This window comes from Elaeis guineensis, chromosome 5 (assembly GCF_000442705.2).
Source record: "Elaeis guineensis isolate ETL-2024a chromosome 5, EG11, whole genome shotgun sequence".
NCBI lineage: Eukaryota > Viridiplantae > Streptophyta > Magnoliopsida > Arecales > Arecaceae > Elaeis > Elaeis guineensis.
In genome coordinates this window covers 30,520,424-30,542,403 of record NC_025997.2, presented here as the reverse complement: position 1 = coordinate 30,542,403, position 21,980 = coordinate 30,520,424, and the positions used below count along the sequence as shown (strand labels likewise).

The following is a 21,980-nucleotide window of genomic DNA, read 5'->3' as shown; positions in this document are numbered from 1 at the left end:
TATAGCTGATTTAAATGACGTGACTATGAGAAGACAGAAAGTGACGATTACTAGGACTAGCACTCAAAGAGAAAGCAGCCAAAGGACTATGATCCTTGTAGATAAAAATATCATAGAAGAGAAGGCTGGTGCTTAAAGAGAAAGCAGCTAAAGGCTGATGATCCTCACAGATAAAAATATCATAGAAGAGAAGGCAGACACTCAAAGAAAAGGCAGCCAAAATTAATGATGGAGAGAAATTCACTAAGCGATGATAAAAAGAGATAACTGAAGATCTGAAGCTAAGGAGAAAAGTGATGGAGAGGAGCTGTACATTCATTATTAAATAAGTGATCTTCAAATATTAATCTATCAAAAAATAGAGAATCTATAGATCTACTGAAAGATAAAGGATCTGTAGAAAAATAAAGATCGATAGCTCTAATGCCATATTAAAATATTTGCAAAAGAAAAAGAAAAAAATAAGAAAGAAAGATGGAGAGAAGAAAGCACTTTTATTATCTCTATTTTAATTTTATTCAATACATCTTGCAGGTTATATATATTAATGTATAGACTCCATAAAAGAAAAATAATAACAACTAATACAGAATCATACAAATAAAAAATAATAAAAAATAATATTAACAAAAGAGAATATTGTGAGGTCATGTTAATAAAAAAATATTATGGATTGTCATGTGATCCATAAAATCATGTGATCACCTATAATCATATCATCACTTAAAATTATTCTAAAATATTTTGTGCCCTTACAATAGACAAGTTTGGATGTTAGCTGCTAATATAATCCCCTTTTTCTTCATCAATTGTTTTTCTTTGATGATCCGATACAAGTTTTGATGAGCAAGGATATTGATATTCAAACAAAATGCTTTCTTTTTCTTTATCGCTTGCAGTTGTGGAATGATATATATAAACAAGATAGTTTTGTTTTCGATAAAATGGATGAATTAATTACTTAAAACGAGTGCAAATATATCCATGAAAATTAGAAAATAAAATAATAAAAATTATTATAGAAGATGTGTAGAAGAATTCTATAGTGTAGAATTAGTATGGTTAGTCATATAGCTTGCTATCCAATTTACAGCATGTTAATTTCTCTGTGGATATGAGAACTCTTAATCGAGAGCAAAGTATGCATCATCCACCAGCAATCATGTAAAAGAAGGTGAACACTAATATTGGCAGGAGGTGGATTAGAAAGCCATTTGACAACTATCAATAAATCTTTCCCTAGATAAACATAAGAAGCATTCAACCTCTGATACCATAAGTCAATCCTTCCCGTGTAGGTCCAACAGCTAAAAGGATCCAATTAGCACCTCTTATTACAAAATCTGCTCCCTAAAGCATCTTTCTCTTGTACACTACCATCAAAATTGAATTTGATATGGTTGGGGGGAGTGAAGTTCTAAAAGACATATATGCATAAAGGGATGCATGAGCTGCATTGAAAAAGCCACATATTTCCTCTCTTCTCAAAGGTCCCTCTAAAGTAGACGTTTAGAGAAACTCCATGGCTAATATAATATTATTTAGCACTAAATCACCCTTACAGTCAACCTTGCACCTTGGAAGATACAATCATTCATAGACAGCCAAATTTGATAGACAATATAATAAAAAAATTACTTTAATTATTTTTTGTATTTACTGGATGACTTCTCTCTAACATGCTAAAGAAAGAGATCAAGAGAAGTATTTGGAAGAACAGAAAATTCGAAAATAGAGCTATCTCCAAACTTAGGCTGCCAATTTAACTAAAACAGAATATGAGGTATAGTTTGCTCAACCTTTAGGCATAAATCACAATAACTCGATATACAAAGGCCTTTCTAATATAGGAATTCATAACATGATAATCAACATTGAGCCACTTTCCACATGAATGGAGCAATCCAAGGGTGGATGCCTATCCTCCAAACGCAATGAACATCATGATTTAGCTGGAGACTAATCAAAAAGATTATATAAAGATAAGATACTTTAACGGACAAATCAGAAAATAAGCCTCATACCAATACGTCAACGATATCTCCACCAATATTAGAATAGATTATATTTTATCAACTAATCTATCATGAAGACTTGATAGATAAAATTATGATTCCATCATGTCTCATCTTGAACAAACCAACTCTTAATAAGAAACCCAGGCATAGAAACATATCAACATATGTAGACCACCTTGCTAATGGAATGGCAGACAACTAAAGGTCTTGAAGCACATTAATAGATTCACCATTGCCAATAGTCCATTTAATATTAGAGAAAATAATAGGTGCATATGAACAAATCTTCTTCCATAATTGGGAGCCATTAGGAGGATAAATCATTGAATAGGATAATAAAGACCAAGATCCATATTTTTCTCTCATGAATGAACTTCAGAAACCACCTATGTCAAAAAAAATTCCGCTGCATAGTTTGCCATTAAAACTTCACTTCTAGCAATCAAAGAGAAAATACCTAAATCTCCATCTTTAGTAGATTGATAGACACGCTTTGAAAAAAGCAAATGCATATGTCTAGTATTAATAGAATTAAAAAAAAGATTTCAAATAATACTCCCGAATTTCAAAAGCACACCTTCAGAATTATTGCATGGGACATCAAATAAATAGAGAGCAGATAGGAAAGACTTTATTATAAGTATAACTTATCCCATTATAGATAATGCCATCCACTTCCATCCCTCTAATCTTTCCAAAAATTGTGGCACAATATCAATAAGATCACTTGAAAGCTTTTTCCAAAGATAGAAACTCCATGATAATGCCATGAACCATTTGATCCTCTAATATGAAGATGATTCTTTATGTCTTGTTTGGTAAGTGCATTGATTGTTGGACTAAATTTTATCATAGAATTTTAAATTTTATTTTTTTATCAAAAATTAGACAATGATTCTCCAAAATTGTAGTTAAAGCTCTAGCATTAGATAAAATAGCTTAGATAAATAAAATATGATCATTAGCAAAAAGAAGATAAGTGATAGTTAAATCTCGAGAAGGCTAATACACTAATAAAAAATTTGCTTCCACCATAGCTTTTAACATCCATGAAAGTGCAGCCGCATATATAATAAATAAATAGGGAGACAAAGAACATTCTTATAGTACACTAATAGAAGAGTAAAGGTATTAGAAAGAGTGGCATTAATCAAAATAGCAAAAGAAGGGAAACTATAACTAATTGAGGAAGAGATGTAAAAAAAAGAAAATCCTATCAAACTCTATTATAAGCTCTCCCCATATCCAATTTAGTTGCCATATAACTATAACTAATTGGAGTTTTCTGAAAATCATGCATAATTTTTTGAGCCATAGAAATATTATTAGAGATACTTCTCCCCTTAATGGAAATACTTTGCTCCAGACTTATCAATAGATGTAACATATGTTGCATTTTATTCACCATCAGTTTGGTAACAATTTTATAAAGAGTAGTATCATTGTATTTATATCATCATCCACCATCATTTATCTAGCACTGAAAAAATTGAATAATTCATTTTGATGGTTGTGTCATCCTCAATATATTCCCATTACTATCTTTGAGAAGCCAAATGCCATTCATATTTTTTCTAAGAATTGTAGCCCTATAGAAAAATTTTGCATTTCTATCCCCCTCCTAAAACCATGAAACTTTTGATTCTATATAATTTCTTCGCTGCAAAAGAAATGTTGTTGAGCAAGATTAGATTATAGGATAACCAAATCGTCCTTAAAATAAACTACTCTCATCATGCTCTTTCCTACTCGATAGTAGATGTTTTGATCTCCTCTAACATTCTGAAAATATTATCTACTACCAATCTATTCCAGGATTTGAACTAACCTTCAATTTCAAACCACTCATACATAGCATCACCTATGACCGGAATATTTCATGCACTTTAAATAATATCTCAAAATTGGGGATGATACAACCAAAATTTCTCAAAAAGAAAATGATGGTTTGCAAAAATTTTTAAAAGCAATATCAATCAAAATAAGACAATAATCAGATATAATACGGGGAAGGTGGAGCAACCGGTAGCAAAAGCTCTATAAATTATCTTCTAGACTCTAGCTTGACTGTGTTAACTATTACACCTAACAAAATAAATACTATAGTGATCGAAATTTGACAATCCACTTGAAGGGATAAAATTATAAAATTTTCTACTACTAATTATCCCACAAATGGCTTACCATCATTTTCTTTTTAGATGGCCCATCATTGCAATTGAAGTTGCCTACAACTAATGTTCTCCATCCTTTACTCACCAGAATTGCCAAAGCATGGAAAGGTTTGATATATACTTTTGAAAATTTTGGAAGCCCCGCACATTAGTTTGGAGAGAGATTCTTGGACAATTACAGATGGCTACCGACATCAATACCTCCAGAAACTGATTTATATCCACCGGTACAAGATTGCTAGCAAATGGTTGCTGCCCTGCATCTTTTTGAGGTGGACTTCTATTTCGGTAACCCCTACTTAGTTTTAAATATTTTACACATTGAATCTCGTGGCTGTATTTATACAAGGATTATGATATATACATCAGGTTCATTAAAAAAAAACAAGTCTCGGCGGTCCGGCCACAAGGCCATGCCCATGCCCAGCCCAAGTGAAGTAAGGGTCTTTGAGTCCGAGCCCCAAATATTGCTCCTAAAATTCACCCAATGCATCCAAAAACAAGTCAGATATGGAGAGCTAAATTCTACTAGGGTCTATCAACACCAGCTACTATGGACCCGGATCAATTATTGGTCGGACCTAGTTCACCGTGGACTAGCGATTGTTAAAATCTTTTCCCTCCTTAACAACACATGACCTTAACATATATTTAATGCCTCCTAACTAATAAATTATTTCCGGTTCGTTACGATCAGGTCCAACCAATAATTTCTCCTCCACCAGGTCATTATTTAAAGCCACAAGGCCCCACCGGTTGGTCAACCGATTGAAAGCCCGGTCAGGTCCATAATGGCCGGTTTGCGTCCTAATAAATCCTCTTAAACCCTGCGTATGGACGAGAAACACTCGACGATGCGGGCGTCTCCCATCATGAGAGCGTCCACCGTTCATATATAAACGAACGATGTGGGTCTTCCTTGGGCCCACCGCGATCCGTGGCGACTCGTTCCGTTCTCCATACGCCAAAAATTGGTGATCTCCTACCAGGTTGAGTAGAGAGGATAAAGACGTGGAAGATGCGAAGTATATGCTCGTTGCGGAAGATACGTAGTGCATCTTCAACCCAAAAGAAATAACATAAAAAGGCAAGTAGAATTGTACACGAAAAGGGATTAAAAGAAGTACGGCGAGATGGAATAAAGGAAAGAGAAGGAATTGGTCCCATAAGATTACGAGAGTGGGCAAGTTATCTTTCTATATTAACAAATAAACCAGAACTTATTACTATGGATTGGGTTGGGTCAATCCAAAGAATAGGTAAGGCTTTTGATATTAGTAATAAGCCCGTTATAAAAGATCATCATTCTTTATCTACCACCTCTAGTAGAAAACAAATGCACCGCTTCATCTGATTAAGCCACGGAGTGCAATTAATAAGGAGACAGATATTTAATATAGTTCGATTTTTTTCTTAATTTTTTTTCAAGTAAAATATTATTTTCATCTTTTTACTCTATTTTACTCCCATGACATTCTGTTACATTTTATAAATAATTATCTTGATATTATAAAAACTAACAGAATATCATAATAATATTATATTATATCCTATAAATAATAATTAAAATATCATAAAAAATAACAGAACTACATAATAATATTATGATATCATGTTGCATCCTATGACATCCTGTTACATCTTATAAATAATTATAAAAACTAACAGAATATCATAATAATATTATAATATTCTATTGCATCCTACAACATTCCGTGACATAATATAAAAAAATAACAGAACGCCATAACATTATCTGAATTGTCATAGCATTCAATAAAAAAAATATTTTAGTTAAAAAAAATTTGAAAAAAAAATTAAATTGTATTAAATGACTGCATCTTTATTAATTATACTATGTAGCACAATTTGGTGAAGCAGTATATTTTTTCTCCATCAAATGCAATGGACAAAAAATTACTCCATTGCCATGTCTGAGCCCTTGTCTGCATGTTAAGGCTATATGCTCCCAAGGATACGATAGGTTCAAGTAAAGCCATGTGCTGATTTGGTTTTTGGGAAAATTCAAGGGAAAAGTTGGCAAAGTGCCAAAAACGTAGAAACAGGCGAGGAAAACTGCTAAATAGAACTGCTCTAATCTTCACTGTTAGTGTGCTGGTCGACAAATACTGATGTGATGTCGTGGAATGGCTAGTAACATCTCACCCTCATGTATCGCATTAATCACTGATTGCCGCGTACTACTAGAGAAATAAGCCATGAATGGAGAAGGACACGTGGTGATGCACGAAAAGAAATGTAGCAAGTTTTGTTTTCTTAGGTGCCTTCTCATCGCAATTTTATTAGAAAAATAACACAAGTAAGATTAATGCTGGTCCATACTCAACTGGAACTCAAGTGTTCATAGTTGGATGACACAAGCTACACAGGAACAAATGGTCCACTTATCTAATGCTACGAAAACCCAAAACAAAGCTAATTTAGTGGTTGATAGGTTTCAAGGCACTAGCCCTCCTCATTGGCATTATCCTTCAGGTTCATTCGTTCGTGAGAATTTTTTTTCTCTAAAATATATTTTCTAAAAAATTAATTTTTAAAAATTTCATATCTAAAAAAATGACTTTGGCAAGTTTTATTGCCCGTGAAAAAAATGATACATTTCGTAGTGCTTTTTATTTGGTTGAGCAATGAGTACGTATTTTTTAAAAAATATTATATAAAATATATATTATACTTATAAAAATCTTAATCTATTGTATTCAGAGCATTAAGTATATATATTTTTAAAAAAAAATTAATTCTTAGCCCTTGAGAAAGCCAAAAGCCCATATACTATATGGATTTTTCTTTCCGATGGAACATGAAAATTTTATTACCATAGTCAGTAGGGCTGAAACCGGATTGGATTCGGATCGGATATTAATATATCTACATTCATATTTATTTTATCTGACAAATATAAATATGGATATTATTCGGATGAAAAATTTATATTCATATTTATTTTAAATGGATACGGATACAATTCAGATACTGAAAGTATGAATATAATTATAAATATAATTTAAATAATTAAATTTTATAACTACAGAATCCAAAATATTACTAAATATATGATAAATCAAGTTAATAATATGTTTATATGTTGTATATTTTTTTAAAAAATTAATAAGTGCTATATGAAATTATATAAAATTGCATGTAGATTCGGATATTCAGATACAGATTGAATAGTTATTTATCCATATCTATATCTAATTTTTTTTTTTTACAAATATGGATACGAATACAGATATAAGTCGGATCCGAAAATTTTTATTTATATTTAAATTAATTGGATACGAAAACAGATTCAGACAGATAATATCTATACTAGTTTTATTTTTATCGGAAATGCCACTTTCCAAAATTTTTCTTTTGAAAATGCTCATTCAATAATAGAGATTTTTTCTTTTTTCATCAATTCTTTTCATGAACTAAACAAGTCCTCGATACTTTCGGCATTATCACTCTAGCTTTCTTGTGGGAAGGGGAGTAACTTCAACAAAGCATTAGGGCTCAATTAAATCTCATCTTAATCACCTCACCCAAAATTTGACTTGACCATGATTTCCTCTGGGCGATTTATACTAGATAAGAAATGAAAGGTTGGATTAAACTTAAATTGGTATTGGGTGACCGGAGTTCTCCAATGGAGCCAAGTTCTAATTTAGTTGGGTAGTTATCCTCTAACATTATTCAACCCAAATCCAACTCAACCTGAACAATAATTGTATTAGTGTTTCACTCAAAGTACTCTGAATCTTTCCCTCTAAAAGAATATTCAGTTCTAATTAAGAGCATTGAGATAAGGCTTCTAATTAAGAGCATTGAGATAAGGCCCTATCTATGTTGGCAAAAATTTACTCTTGTCACGTGACAATGGCATAAAAAAATTGGTGCGACTCACGTGAGTATCATGTTGTGTATACCATTTGCCTAGGCATTTTTCTCTTATTGAATCAATACTCTCAAATCAAGGAACAAAAATCAAATGGGGCATGCAGCAGGGAAACAAATATAGAACGGGCTTATGATTTTGTCATATTTTTTATAATGCTCATCGTAAAAAAAAAAAGAATCGAGAAGTCAAAGGCCCTCCTAGTAACAGAGTCATTAGTTTTACAATTAAAAAAAGTACATCAATCTCTTTTCTTCTCATTTTTTTAAGATATTTTTTATTGATATATACTACGTAGGCAGATGATATAACTAAATAAATTAACCATTTAGCAAGTCAATATACACACATATATATATATATATAATATCGATATACAGTTTTCAGAGCATTATATTTATCAATATATGATATATAGTTAGATAATATATATTTAGCAAAATAGTTATTTTATAATCCGATATATATTTTTAAATAAATTGATACATAGTTTTTGAAATATTATATTCACCCATATATATGACATAACCAGATAATATATACTCGTTGACTTCTAGTATATACTATATGCATCTTTGATATATATTTAATAATAATCTAATGCACATCTCTAGAAAATTGATATATAATTTTTAGAATATAATTTTTATTAGAGTATGAGTCCGTCTCTTCTATAGTTTCATCCTGTTATATAGTGTGTACGGATGAATATGATATTTTAAAAAATATATATTAATTTATTTAGAGATATATTTGAATGTGACTATTAGATGACTAATTTACTCTATATATATATTATCTTACTATATATTTGTGAAGATTATATTCTCAAAACTATGTACTGATTATCTAGAGATACATATCGACTTACTAGATAATTAGTTTACTTGATATATATTATTTGATCACATAATATGTATCGGTAAAAAATAAAATTTAAAAATAAAAAAATATTATATTTTTTAATCAAAAAAATTGATGCTTTAAAATTTTTGATTTAATTTTTTTTAAAAAAAATTTAAGATAGACATCAAAGAAATGTGGCAAAATCAATCCATCCTGTTCTACCAAAAAAAAAAAAAAAAAATCAATCTATCCTGTATTTCTGTGTCCAGACTTTTTGTTTTTTTGGTTCAGATTAAGACTTGCATTCCACATGAGCAAGGGCCACACAGTGCCGTACTCGGAAAAGATGACCATCCTCACTAAAAGGTTCCATAATAGATGCACAGAAAGTAGGCCCCATTTCAATCAGCACCGAGCTCCTTCCACGCCCAATTCACTATTCGGCTTTTTTTTTTTTTTATCCCAGTCCACTCAGAATAGTTGGCTGAAGCCTACAACTGGGGGCATTTCGGGCATTACCGCAAACTGGTCGTTTCTTGCTTCACCCTCTCTCTTCTCCTTCGTTTTTTTTGGTACATCCTCTCTTCTTCTTATCTGCTTTACATTACGAAGAAAACGACGACGACCCAAAAACAGGGGGAGATCGCCTGCTTCAATCTTCGGCGGTCTCTCGGTTTCGATAACTCGTTATCTTCCTTCTCTCTACCCTCTTCGAGCTCGGTCGATTTAATCATTTAAGGGGGAAGAGGAGCGGGTTTTGTCGTCTGGAAGGTACTTGTCTGGAAAAACCCCATCAAATTTTCCCTAATTTTCGACTAATTTGACCCTGATTGAGCCATTTTCTTCTGCTACTCTGGAAATTGAGTAAATTTTATAGTCGTAGTTTTTGCAAGATTACTTTTTTTTTTTATAGCCATCTTCTATTTTCTTATAGTTATTGAATTTTTATTAGTAATGGAACGGTGGAGATGGCTAAAGGTGGTGGCTTTGATCTTCTTACTTTCAGCTTCGGAAGGGAGAGGTAATCTCCATATAGTTTTCGTTATCAAGCTTCAATTTTGAGACCAGTGATATCTTTCATTTTTGCTGTGTGATATTTTGCTTTGAAGTGGTTTCTACATACAGCGCGAGCATCGCTAGATATGCTTCGATGGGGAGGGTTTATCAATTTAAAATATCCTCTTAATTTTGGTAGTTGTTGGGTTGCTTTGTGGATGCTTCTGCTGTGCTGCTTCTATCTAGTATCTTATGAGAATGCAAACTTACTTTGTGAAACAATTTTGTTTACTTTATGTTATTATTCAAAGCGCTTCTCAGGGTGAGTGGTGGAATGTTGAAGATAGGAAATTCAGGAAAAAAGAAAAATTGACTGCGACCGTTGCGTCGTCACATGCTTATTTGGGCATGATTCTTTTAATTGTTGTCCATGGGAGCTGACTTGCTAGGCTTCTCCTTGAAGATACATTCATCTCTTTATTGACGCTTTAGTAGCCTTCCTCCATGTTGGTAGAGTAACGTTGTCTTATATGGCATTAACAACATAATTTGCTTTCTAGCTCTTATATTCTAAAGGGCTCCGGTCTGTTATACCTTTTGAGCTGTGAAAAGGGGAAGGAATATCTTAAATGAAGATGTTATACTCCTTTTGTATTGCTTTGAACCAAACATGTTGGATTAAAGAAGAAAAGTGAAGACTACAAAAACAAAATAGAAGAATAGGTTAAAACAAAAAATAAGTATCTTATTTTGATCTCATTAATGATGTTAAACAATGAAAATAATTTATTTACTATAACATTCATTCTTCATTTCTGTAATGCCATCTTCAGATTGGGTGCTTCTGTTTAATCTGATATTGTCTGATACATGTAAAAACTCCATCTCATTAGTTTTTTAAAGGAATCATCATCCTTGCATACATATGAACACAAATGCTCATAATTTGATGATTCATTTGTGACTTATGACTTAGTAAAGCAATCATGAGGATGTTTCTCAACAAATTCGTAAAGGTGTTTCCAGATTCACAATGGTTTTCCTCAATCAGACAGCTAAGTTATGATTTGAATTTTTGATTGATCTGACAGTCTATGCTTCTCAGTGTCTGTACTTTAAAAAAACGAGCCCCAAATAAATTTTAAAAGAAAAAATCTCTTTATGCGTTCTGCCTTGACCTTCCTGGATCTTGAACTATGCATCATGATCGTGTGAGCATAATACTGTCCATTTCTGTTTTGATGTAGGGGATATTTATATTCTATTTATTGACTCCTTGGCCCTTAAACATATTAGAACAAGCTTCTTATTTGAACAAACTCTGCTGTGAGGAAATTTATGGTCGGTCTTTTGCAAATTTGGGTCCTAATATACATATTTCTGGCTTGCTGAAGATATTGTGCGCACTATAGAATTGGGTTTTTATTTCAAGCAGCCATCTAAAAACCTTTCTTGTGCTGAACTAGTAAAGCTTAAATTAGAAATGAAGCTGAGTTAAACAGATGCTGCTGCTACATTTGTGCATGCATTTCTCAACATCAGTTGTAAAATCCATTTATTACATTATCTGATGATTTTTGCAGTTAAGATGTTGGCAACTTGTTTCTCTAGCAGTATTTTTTGGAATTTTGACCATGTGTTTGACCTTTATGCTTTCATGATCACAGAACTTAGGATCAAGCATGAAGATTACAGTCATATCTATAACCACACTCTAGCCACGATACTTGTGGAGTATGCTTCTGCTGTAAGTTTTGATTTAAACAGATCTTTAGCTAGACATGCCTGAAATATTATGTTCAGTGAATCTGTTATGTCACATTTATCATCCAAAGCTTACACATGTAAAGTTTACTGGTTTATAAATAATTTTGGATTTTGCCCTCATTTTAAATCGACTGGCTTTGCATATACTATGATTGATTGAATATCTCTAAAATGAATACTCGTGTATAACCAGGTATCCAAGTTTGTTGAATGAGTTTCTCTTTCCTAAGAATTTCTCACCTGCGCAATTTGCTGCATTTTGCAGGTGTATATGTCAGATCTAACTGCCCTATTTACATGGACCTGCACAAGGTGTAATGATATGACAATGGTATATGGAATGTCCTTTTATGTTTCTTTCAGCCAAATGAACATGCGTGTAGAGCTTTGAGATACTGTCTCTCTTAGAAGATTACCTATAACTTTTGAAGATGGGGTAACTGATCGAGACTGACTTGTATTGATACAGGGGTTTGAGATGATAGAACTGATTGTTGATGTCCAAAACTGTTTACAGGTTTGTTCTAACTTTACACCAGCTCTATCTTTGAACCTTATGTTATGCTTTCTAGCTACACAAGTAAACAAGCTCTTAAATTTTGTTATGAATAAACTATTTATGCAGGCTTTTGTCGGTGTTGCTCATGATCTTAATGCTATCATAATTGCATTCAGAGGAACTCAAGAGAACAGGTATTAATGAAAATTTGGTTTTCTCACTCTTTTAAGCTTGTCTATGCTAAGGGGCAACCTGGTTTTTTTTCTGTAACTTGAATTATAAGTTACAAAAATTAGTGCAAGTTGAATAGCTCTATTAAATATGTGTGAAACTTTCATTATATATCATTAGCCATGTAATATTCCCATTAGGATTGAGATTTGGTTCGTGGGTTCTTCATTTATGTGGTCATGTTTCTTTATTAGAGGTTTCAGAATAGGTAGGGAAAGAGTAGGTTGGTAAGTTTTGAAAGTATTGCTATGATGTTTCTTTTGTTCATTAGAGGAGGGAGGTAGAGGATGGATGTTGCCTTTTTATCAATGGTTAAGAGTATGACTAATAATTTGGTTGGTTACCTTTTAAGAAAGTTCACATACGAGGTACATGATCTGGTCCATCAGTTTAGTGATCAATGACAACATTACTGCTAGTTCTGTATCTGTTGTCCTTTTCTTGAGTCTAGACCACTCCTACACTACTGCCACCACCACTATCATTTCAATATCCAGTGTGGCCTTGCCATCTCTATTCTCTTTGATATGAATGAGGCATGCTAGATGCCTGCAGCAAACCAGACAAAAATCTGCCACTGGAATTTGTTATACTCTTGAACTTGCTAAATAATCATTCCCCAACCTGTATGCAAGAAGTCTCATTTAGAATGTTCATAGTCGTGAGTCCGGCCGTGATTACTCATACATTATGTTTGGTTACAGTTTAATCTCCATTCTTGAGATACTCTTAGAGTTCTTATGTTTTTTTTATCCTTGGGAAAATTGCCTCTGCTTGGAAAATCTGTTGATGATTTTGGTAGGTGGTGATTATTGATTATTGTCCATTAGGGAACTTTAGTAAAGGCTTTTAATTTGGCATCATTATTGTTAGGGTATTGAAGAATTTTGTCTTGGTTATTGCATAGGCCATTTTTTTCCTAAGTTGCTCAGACTATTTTTATTGGATTTATTGTTTTTTAACAGCATTCAGAATTGGATTCAAGACCTGTTCTGGAAACAGCTTGATTTGAACTACCCAGACATGCCTGATGCGATGGTTGGTAGCACTATTTTGTTCATTTGAAGATGTATTAATTGTGAAATGGAGAGTTGTTACAAGTCACCTGCTTCCTGCTTTGACTGCAGGTGCACCACGGATTTTATTCTGCTTACCATAACACTACAATACGTCCTGGGATTATAAGTGCCGTCCAAAGGACCAGGGAGCTATATGGAGATATTCGCATAATGGTTACAGGGCATTCAATGGGAGGGGCTATGGCTTCCTTTTGTGCTTTTGATCTTACTGTAAAAATCATCAAAACCTCTCATACAAATTGATCTATATATCAGTAATTTTCTAGAAAAACAGTTCTTGTTTAATTCTTTGGACTTAACATTATATTTATGAGAATCTCTTACAAAAATCTTCCATCTAGAGCTGAACATCCTGCTTTGTATATCACATGTTTCACATGATTTTATTTTGCTTCATCTTTCTCATGAAACTTCTTGTAAAATTTGTAGCATAATCATCTCAACCGTCGATAGTCTGATTATTTCACCAACTACATTATGGTAATTTATATGCAACATTTCACCTTAGTTATAAGCTGTCATGTGAAGTTCTTTCGAACTTACAGATATTGTTAAGTGAACATTTTGATCCTTCCTTGTCCAAAGCACTGTCTGGTCTTGTAAAAGAAAAACAAATCATTTGTATCAGAACATTCGTTATTGATTTTTTCCCTTAACCTTTAGTTGCTCTGGAATTTGCCCTTTCAAAGTGCATCTATTATGCTTATATTTCATAGCTGGCAGAAACTATTTTGATGGTGCTTTTGCAGGCTATCCTAGCTGAGTTTTTTCCTTGAAATTTCCCCTTCGATGTTTTTGTTTTTTCTTTTATCTGTCTTCATCATTGTTTCATATACATGTAGAAAGTATCAAGTGGTTTCTTTTTTAAAAAACATTGTATTCTATGTAGATCTAAATATTAGACTCATATTTCCCGATCATTCCTGGCTTTTAACTTAATTTGTATCTGTATAGGGAAGCACTGAAGCATGGATATGTAGGGTCATCATTTGATTTCTCCATCTCCTATGAGATGCATTAGTATATAAATTTTTAGAGATATTGTTCCCTTGAAGTTGTGTACAATCATGTTTCTGCAATGGCATGTGAACTTCTCATGTGAAGGCTTGAAGGATCCAGTCTTAGACTTATAGTTGGTTGCCTTTTCCCATCTCATTGCAATTGAATCTATGACTTGGCATTTATTCCTTGTTCTTTTGTAGGTCAATTATGGCATACACAATGTTGAACTTATGACATTTGGACAACCTCGCATTGGGAATGCGGCTTTCACATCATACTTTCACAAATATGTGCCGCATGCAATTCGGGTTACCAATGGACATGACATGGTGGTACACCTACCTCCGTACTATTATTATTTCCCCCAAAAGACATACCATCACTTTGCAAGAGAGGTAAAATAATGCTCAGTATAGTAATTTAATTCCATAGACATTAATATAGCCAGGCTCTTAAAAAGTTATATCAACCATTTTCTTTTAATGCATTCCATCTCTGGGCTGAGGCATTCGGTGCTGCGGCATTTGTCCTTGTCATTGAATAGCCCTAACACCTTGTTCTGTTACTGTGGCATCATCTTGCTATTGCTAGATTATAAATCTTCACTTCTATGCTGAATTGAATTGCCTAGTTTTGAGGTCCACTGTAGTCTAGCTGTCTTAGAACCTGGCACTACTTCAGGACTGTTATCTAGATTGTTGTTTCTTCCAAATGTTTCTTATTCAATGTCATTCTAATGACATCCAGAAACCCTTCATTTGCTTAGAAGTCTTAACCTTTTCTATACTTCAGAAAGCCATAGCTCATTTCTGAAAAATTTCCAGGTATGGCTACACAATATTGGATTAGGAAGTCTGGTATACATGGTCGAGGAGATTTGTGATGGTTCTGGTGAAGATCCAAGATGTAGCAGGTATATGTGAATCGTATCTGTGTTGATGTTTTGATTTAATGTGTGATGCTATTCATGCTCCTCTCTGATTTGGTTTTCTTTCTCAAAGATCTGTAAGTGGGAACAGCATTTCAGATCATCTGCAATATTTTGGCGTCGAGTTACAGGCTGAAACTTGGGGCACTTGTAGGATAATAATGGATAACAATATTGTACAGGATAATAGTTTTATACAGTTCCAAACAGACCTCGCCGGCAACATCAAGCTGTCTAAGGACCCAGCTGTTTCATCAATTCTAAAGCTAAGTTCAGAAATAGGTAGTCGTAGCAGTTCTTTTTAGCGTTATTTGGTGTTTAATATATTAGTGAATCAGCACAAAAGAAGGGCGAGTTGTTCTCTTGCCTATGAAGATCCAACGGGTGGATCCAAGGAAAGAAGAGTCTGTATGTGTTGTATAACTATATTAATTTGTTTATTGTTATGAAAGATATATATCCGCACATGTGGATTGATAAATTCTGCAATTAATGTGGTGATCATGATATTTTAATCCAAATTACATTTGTTTCTTATGCAGTTTGAGTAAACAAGATGTTTGATTGATGAAGAATCATTTAAATGGATAGCATCAAAATTTCTGCTAATTGCTTGATTGGATGAACTGCCTCAAACTTCTTCAAATATAAATCACAGCTTTGCACTGATTCTTGTAATTAAAACCTATGGCAGCTAAATTGTATTAGACATTCTCCCAATTGCAATTGGATGTTTTCAGATTGTTTAGAAAGCAAAGGCATCCGGACCTACGCTGCCTAATCCTTTGGCAATTCCGGAATACAACTTTGGAGTTGGTCTGTAGGCTGATTAGCTCTACTGTTATGTATGACTCAGTAGCAACTCTCCATGATCCACCGGCATTCATCTACAATCATCCATCATAGTTTGTGAATTGCGATGTCTCAGGATTGGAGAGGATCCGAAAGGACAATAATGAGCTACTGAATAAACTCTCACTCATAATCAAGCAGTAATGCTTCCTCATTCACGTACATTCTTTCTTGTTGCCATCTTCTCCAAAATGAAAACATTTAATAATATTGACCAAAGAAACCCCAGTACCAGTTCATTCTCATCAATCAATAAGCCAGCCAGTTTTACGGTCAATTTTCAAAGGAAAATGTCAAGGAAATTAGGCATTTTTGCTAAAAATTAGCAACTTAACCCTGTTCTGGAGTTGTTGGAGTGTTCCGGGAATGAAGCAGTTTAGGTCGCCACAAGTGCAATCAATCAAGGGAGGGGCAGATGGGGATGTGTGTGGGAGATCAAATGCTTAAATGCACTGTTCCCTCTCCAAATTGGGGAATGAATGCTATACATAGAACACGCTCAACTTCATCTCAAGCTCGGCATCATGCTCTCAAGCATGCATGTTCACCATTACACTCATCTTGTTCATGGAGAGAAGTACCAACCAGCCGAGCTACGAGTTATCATCGGCAGTCATAGTCCCTTTTTGATTGGCAACTGCTGCACTCCATATAAAATTTCACTTCTGCACTACAGAATGTTTTGTAAATGTTGCGAGAGTTAAGGATACATGGCATTCACCCGTATTACCAGTGTTCATATCCTGGCTTTCATTCCTCTCCACTTGGGAGATAACAGGACTTGAGCAGCTCAGGCCTGGCCAGAAGCTTATTTACACTTAATTAACAACTAAACGAAACAAGCTCAGAGTCCCAGTTTCTTTTAATACAAACATGGGTGGAAAGACTGAACAACTAGATTTCAATAGATGCAATATAATTCCTTAAAAAACTTATTGGAAATAAACCGATCTTTAATGTCAACATTAATAGAAAACTACAGCCGTTGAACCATGAATAGATTGAACTCTGGAGTTTGTATAATTTTGTAATCGTTATTCGTGCTGCCAAAAAGCATGTTTTCTTATTTACTTGTAAGGCAGTTTATTTAATATTTTAACAGAGAATGTTAATCTAGATTCTTGAATTTGCACATAGAGTTGAAAGCCAAAAGATTACATCGAAGTCAAAAGCTCACATTGATTGCTTTCAGGTACTCATCAGTTCATCCCTCGCCTTGGATCAGACTAAATCAGCTGCGATGATTTTGAGTAATCAACATCAGTCTATTAGCCAGCACATTTACTACGAACAGGCCTGCCATCACACTCACAGAGACATGAGCTTTCTTGTCCATCAACTGTAAACCTTGAAGCCATGCAAGTACTGTAAAGCACTAAAAAAATATACTAAATGACACCTAATTACATGCATAAATGAACATTAGCAACTGAGACTGGCGTTGCTGAAGGCTAACATAGAAAACTCCTACATGCCCATCTTAATTGGCTTGTGATTCGAAATTCATGACATTAAGTTCAGCGAGCAAGGGTTTAAAAAGGCAAATGAAGAAGTGGAAACTGCTGAACTGATAAGGTGCCTGAGGAAATTGCATGAACAGCAGTATCTGGAACATAATAGCTGAACTTTATCTCAATATATAATTCTATAACAGGATATGATCATGAACATCAGAACCACAGTCAAGCACACTGATCAGATACAGGTCAAAAAAAGTAGCACATCACTAAAATGCAAACCTAGAAATCAAGAGAGAACATCAACTGATCACGGCCAATGTTCGTCAATGCTTAGAATCATGACACAAAAATGACGTAAGGTAGTCATATGAAATATAGGTATTACCAAAGGAAACTCCGATTCAACTCTATGGACAAAAATTATGACAATCGTTTCTTGTACTTTAGGCTCGAAATGCCCTAAATACAAAGTGCAACAAATTGCACATAAAACATACCAGTGCTAGGCTACATGTTTTTGCTCTGGAATGCAATTCTATATTTTCGATGCATTTTTTTATCTTTGGTTTTCATCACAGAGAAATGACAAGGCTTCCACTCATAAAACACTTTACATCCATCCAGGAAATACCTGGAGAGGCATCTGACCTGATTCTCCACCGAAAAATTACAAAAGGAGCAGCACTCATGACAGAGAACATCAATCTTGTTCACAGAGAGAACATGGAACCAAGATGGTGTAGATGATGCCTTCTGATCCACAGAGTGCTGACCTATACATGCATTTCTGCTATAAGACCAACAAAGATCAAATGCACCCTGTAAAGGGTTGTCTGGAACCACCTCTCAGCTACTCGTTTGTGCTATCGAAGCTACCCTGTGCATATGTCCGCTTTCTCTCTCTCCAATTTTCACCCCATACTTTAGCCTCGGCAACAGCACGCTCTCTATTGAAATCTCGGTGGACATTCTTTGGGGTTTCCCTTTCCTTTCCGATGTCAACTGGGCTGTCCTTCTGAGATACCTCTGTCTCTAACTCATCCAACCCCCATGTCCGTCCAGAGCCACCACCGGCACCACCTCTGCCAATATCTGCTCCATAGCTTGCTCCTCGGATAAGATCCCTCTGCCTGAAGTCAGGAGAATTTCTATGTGGTGATTGAACACCATGTTGATGGCTCCCACCACCAAGGCTTTTTCGGTCGTCCCTAGCCCTAGGAGTAGATGGACCAACTTTATTATTTTGAGCAGGAGCATTCGGGTCATAACCTTGTGAAGCAAGATATGAAAGTGCAGTCACAACATCTCCTATAAGAGGTCTAGTTGCCGCTTGCTCCTGTAAGCACATTGCTGCAACAGCCAGGGCCTGGTATAGGCCTCTCACTGGGTAATGGCCTTGTAGCAACGGGTCAGCCATTTTGGGAAATTTTCTTCGGTCTTTAAATAATGGTCGAGCCTGCAGATAAGTACAAAAAGAAGATGATTTCTATCAAATAACAAATGAAACATATTGATTCCTTTCTTCGAATATAGCAAATATAGTTCAAGAGTATTATGGACATAAAGATGAGAAATAGAATTCTAAAAATAATCTTCATGTACTTGATTTGTAGAAATCCTTGTATTAAGGTTACTTAATAGTAATTTAGCTCAAGCCATGCATATACATACGCATGTATGAACGTATGCATGTGTGTGCATGTATCAAAAGATATGAAAGATCTCCCTCCGAGCCCTGCATATGACTTTCATTGAATACAGCTTTCCACAGAATTTTATATGTATCTATGAGATCGAGTATGGAATTATATTTGCTCACTTTAAATTGGGTATATATCCCCCCTCCCTCTTTTCCTATTAGGATTGAAAATCCTATATTTTACATGTCCATACGATGGAGTCCTTAGGTTTCTGAAATAACGTAACGTAAAAAGAAGTGCTTCAAAGCATTGCTATTTGACTCGGACCTGTTCTGAAAAAGTTGGGGTACGTACATATATCATGAACTATGCTCCACTCGAGAGGAGGAGGTACATACACCTCTCAATTCCGAATTTGACAATCGAGCATTAAATCAAAGTTCTATACCAACGAGCATGATGTATAGTATTAAAAATGCGTATAAACCAAATATCACCTGTTTCTTTGACCTATGCATATTCCAACCAAATGGATGATTTTCATTGTGCCAGTCTGCTAAAATACAAGACAAAGTATTTAAATTGAGAATCCATCTTATTGATCATGATTTGTACATGTTAAAATATAGAAAGATTGAAAACAAATACATTTTAATACTTAGATCATAGAAAAGCATCATCTCACATTATTTTAACTAATCATTTTTTTTTACACCCACTAGATGCATAGGTTAGAGACTACCACAACATGTGATTTTTAGTTTCCATTATTGATTCTAAAGAGTAGATACCCTCGCCTTTTGCTAGAAGCAAAGTCACATACGTCCACACATATAATTTTTTGATAAAAATATAAGAGCAACCTACCCATGCCACCAGATTTTGCTCCCCAGCAGGCCGAGTGTTGTCGATTGCTTTACGCCCTGTAATTAGTTCAAGGAAGACAACACCAAAACTGTAGACATCAGATTTCACTGTAAGTTGTCCAGTCATAGCATACTCAGGAGCGCAATAACCATATGTTCCCATCACCCTTGTTGAGACATGAGTCTTGTCACCTACAGGACCAAGTTTTGCAAGCCCAAAGTCTGACAGTTTTGGGTGATATCCTTCTCCAAGAAGGATGTTAGATGATTTGAAATCTCGGTAAATTACTGGAGGATTTGCCTTATCATGCAGGTATTCCAATCCTTTAGCTGCACCAGCTGCTATCTTCATCCGTGTATTCCAGTCAAGGGGCTCCTTGTCAGATGGAAGATCTACTCAGAAGAAGGTAAAATGAGCCATCTTAAAAGGATTCATCTTATTGAACTATCGAAAAAATATGCACCTCAAAAGAAATCTTAACATCAGGAGTCAAATTAAAGCAGCGTTCCGTCTAAATTCAGTGCATGTGATGTTCACTATCAAGACTGATTTATACAAGTTGGGATGCCAATGAGTTTAGATCGCAACCAGGTCAACCTGGCTGACCAATTGGATCCAAATTGCATTGAATGGTTAGGTTGGTGGCATCATTAATAGAAATCCCAGCCGATTTGGTCTGTTTCCTAGTGCTAGCTTACTTTTCCTCTTGAAGAGCAAGTGAGGATGGCAACGTAGCAGTCCTCATGGGTGGATGTGATGGCTTAAGAAGTTAGCAAAAAATCTAATTTGAATTGTAAAGGATGTTTTTTATTCCAAGTCTCCAATGGCATTGAATTTCTTGCCCAAAGCTGTATCTTGCTAACTCCTTCCATTATAAAGACCTACACTCACCAGCCCCCTTCTGTCATTGGATTTAATTAGGTTACCGTGCAACCTTTCTTTGGATCTAGTCAGGGTATGGTTGCAAGGTTGATTCCTTAATGGGTCAGACTAAATTAAGATTAGGCTCAAGACCTAACATGGTTGGTTTTGGTTGAGCCAAACCCAACCTCAACTTGTCTATTCACATACGAGATTTTATTGTTTATATCAAATTTCCAAACTCTTAATGCATAACATGTGATACAACATGCAACCTAATAGTAATACCAGTCAGTGAACTGATCTGTTTTAAATATTCCACTTCTGCACTTGGTTCTGCTATTGATTGTATCATCTAAATCATCTTAGGACAGTTCCCACAAGCACATATTTTGTCCCACTCAAAAAATGACTCAATTGGAATGATGATAATGTCTTAAACTCATCCAATGTCTTGCATCTTTAAATCAACATCTTTATTCAACATTTTCATACATATCTATATTCTAATCGTTGGATGAGTCTATTATCAAGAAAAAGATGTTTCCAACTCATATTCGCTCCTCTACATCTAGGCCAAAATTGAATTTCCATTGAGATCTGACAATGCTGGCAAGTGCGGCCTGCTCTGCCCAGGTGGATGAATGATCATACCAGAGGAAGCTAAGAGTAGCATTATAAGGTATAAAGTGCAAAAACTATTAAAAATTATATTGCCAGAAGAAATGCAGGACTTCCTTGTGGCCACTGTACGGTAGGAAGTCTCTCAGACTCAAGTCAAGAAGAGGGCACTGAAATTCATAAACAAGATATTATTCAAAACCGAAGACAAGATACATTCCTAGAATCAATTAACTGA

General features: G+C 34.6%; 2 protein-coding genes across 3 annotated transcripts; one reads left to right on the top strand and one right to left on the bottom strand.

The window, feature by feature from the left end:
* Positions 1 to 9,514: 9,514 nt before the first annotated feature.
* Positions 9,515 to 15,978, top strand: LOC105045238 (probable feruloyl esterase A). Of its 2 annotated transcripts, none has more exons than XM_010923443.4 (11): positions 9,515 to 9,710; positions 9,892 to 9,960; positions 11,603 to 11,682; positions 11,968 to 12,033; positions 12,172 to 12,219; positions 12,328 to 12,395; positions 13,398 to 13,470; positions 13,560 to 13,721; positions 14,714 to 14,908; positions 15,338 to 15,426; positions 15,515 to 15,978. In XM_010923443.4, the coding sequence occupies exons 2-11, from the start codon at positions 9,894 to 9,896 to the stop codon at positions 15,744 to 15,746; spliced, it is 1,080 nt and encodes a 359-aa protein (XP_010921745.1). In that variant the 5' UTR covers positions 9,515 to 9,710; positions 9,892 to 9,893; the 3' UTR covers positions 15,747 to 15,978. The 2 variants fall into 2 exon arrangements, with proteins under 2 accessions (XP_010921745.1, XP_073113937.1); XM_073257836.1 differs by lacking the exon at positions 9,515 to 9,710 and adding an exon at positions 9,725 to 9,803.
* A 2,156-nt stretch (positions 15,979 to 18,134) lies between these two features.
* Positions 18,135 to 20,626, bottom strand: LOC140858140 (receptor-like cytoplasmic kinase 185; the record flags this gene model as incomplete). Its single annotated transcript, XM_073257835.1, is given in 2 exon segments — positions 18,135 to 19,209; positions 20,261 to 20,626. Coding segments are annotated over 2 exon segments (972 nt in total), but the record flags the coding sequence as incomplete, so codon positions are not given.
* Between the last annotated feature and the right edge of the window lie 1,354 nt (positions 20,627 to 21,980).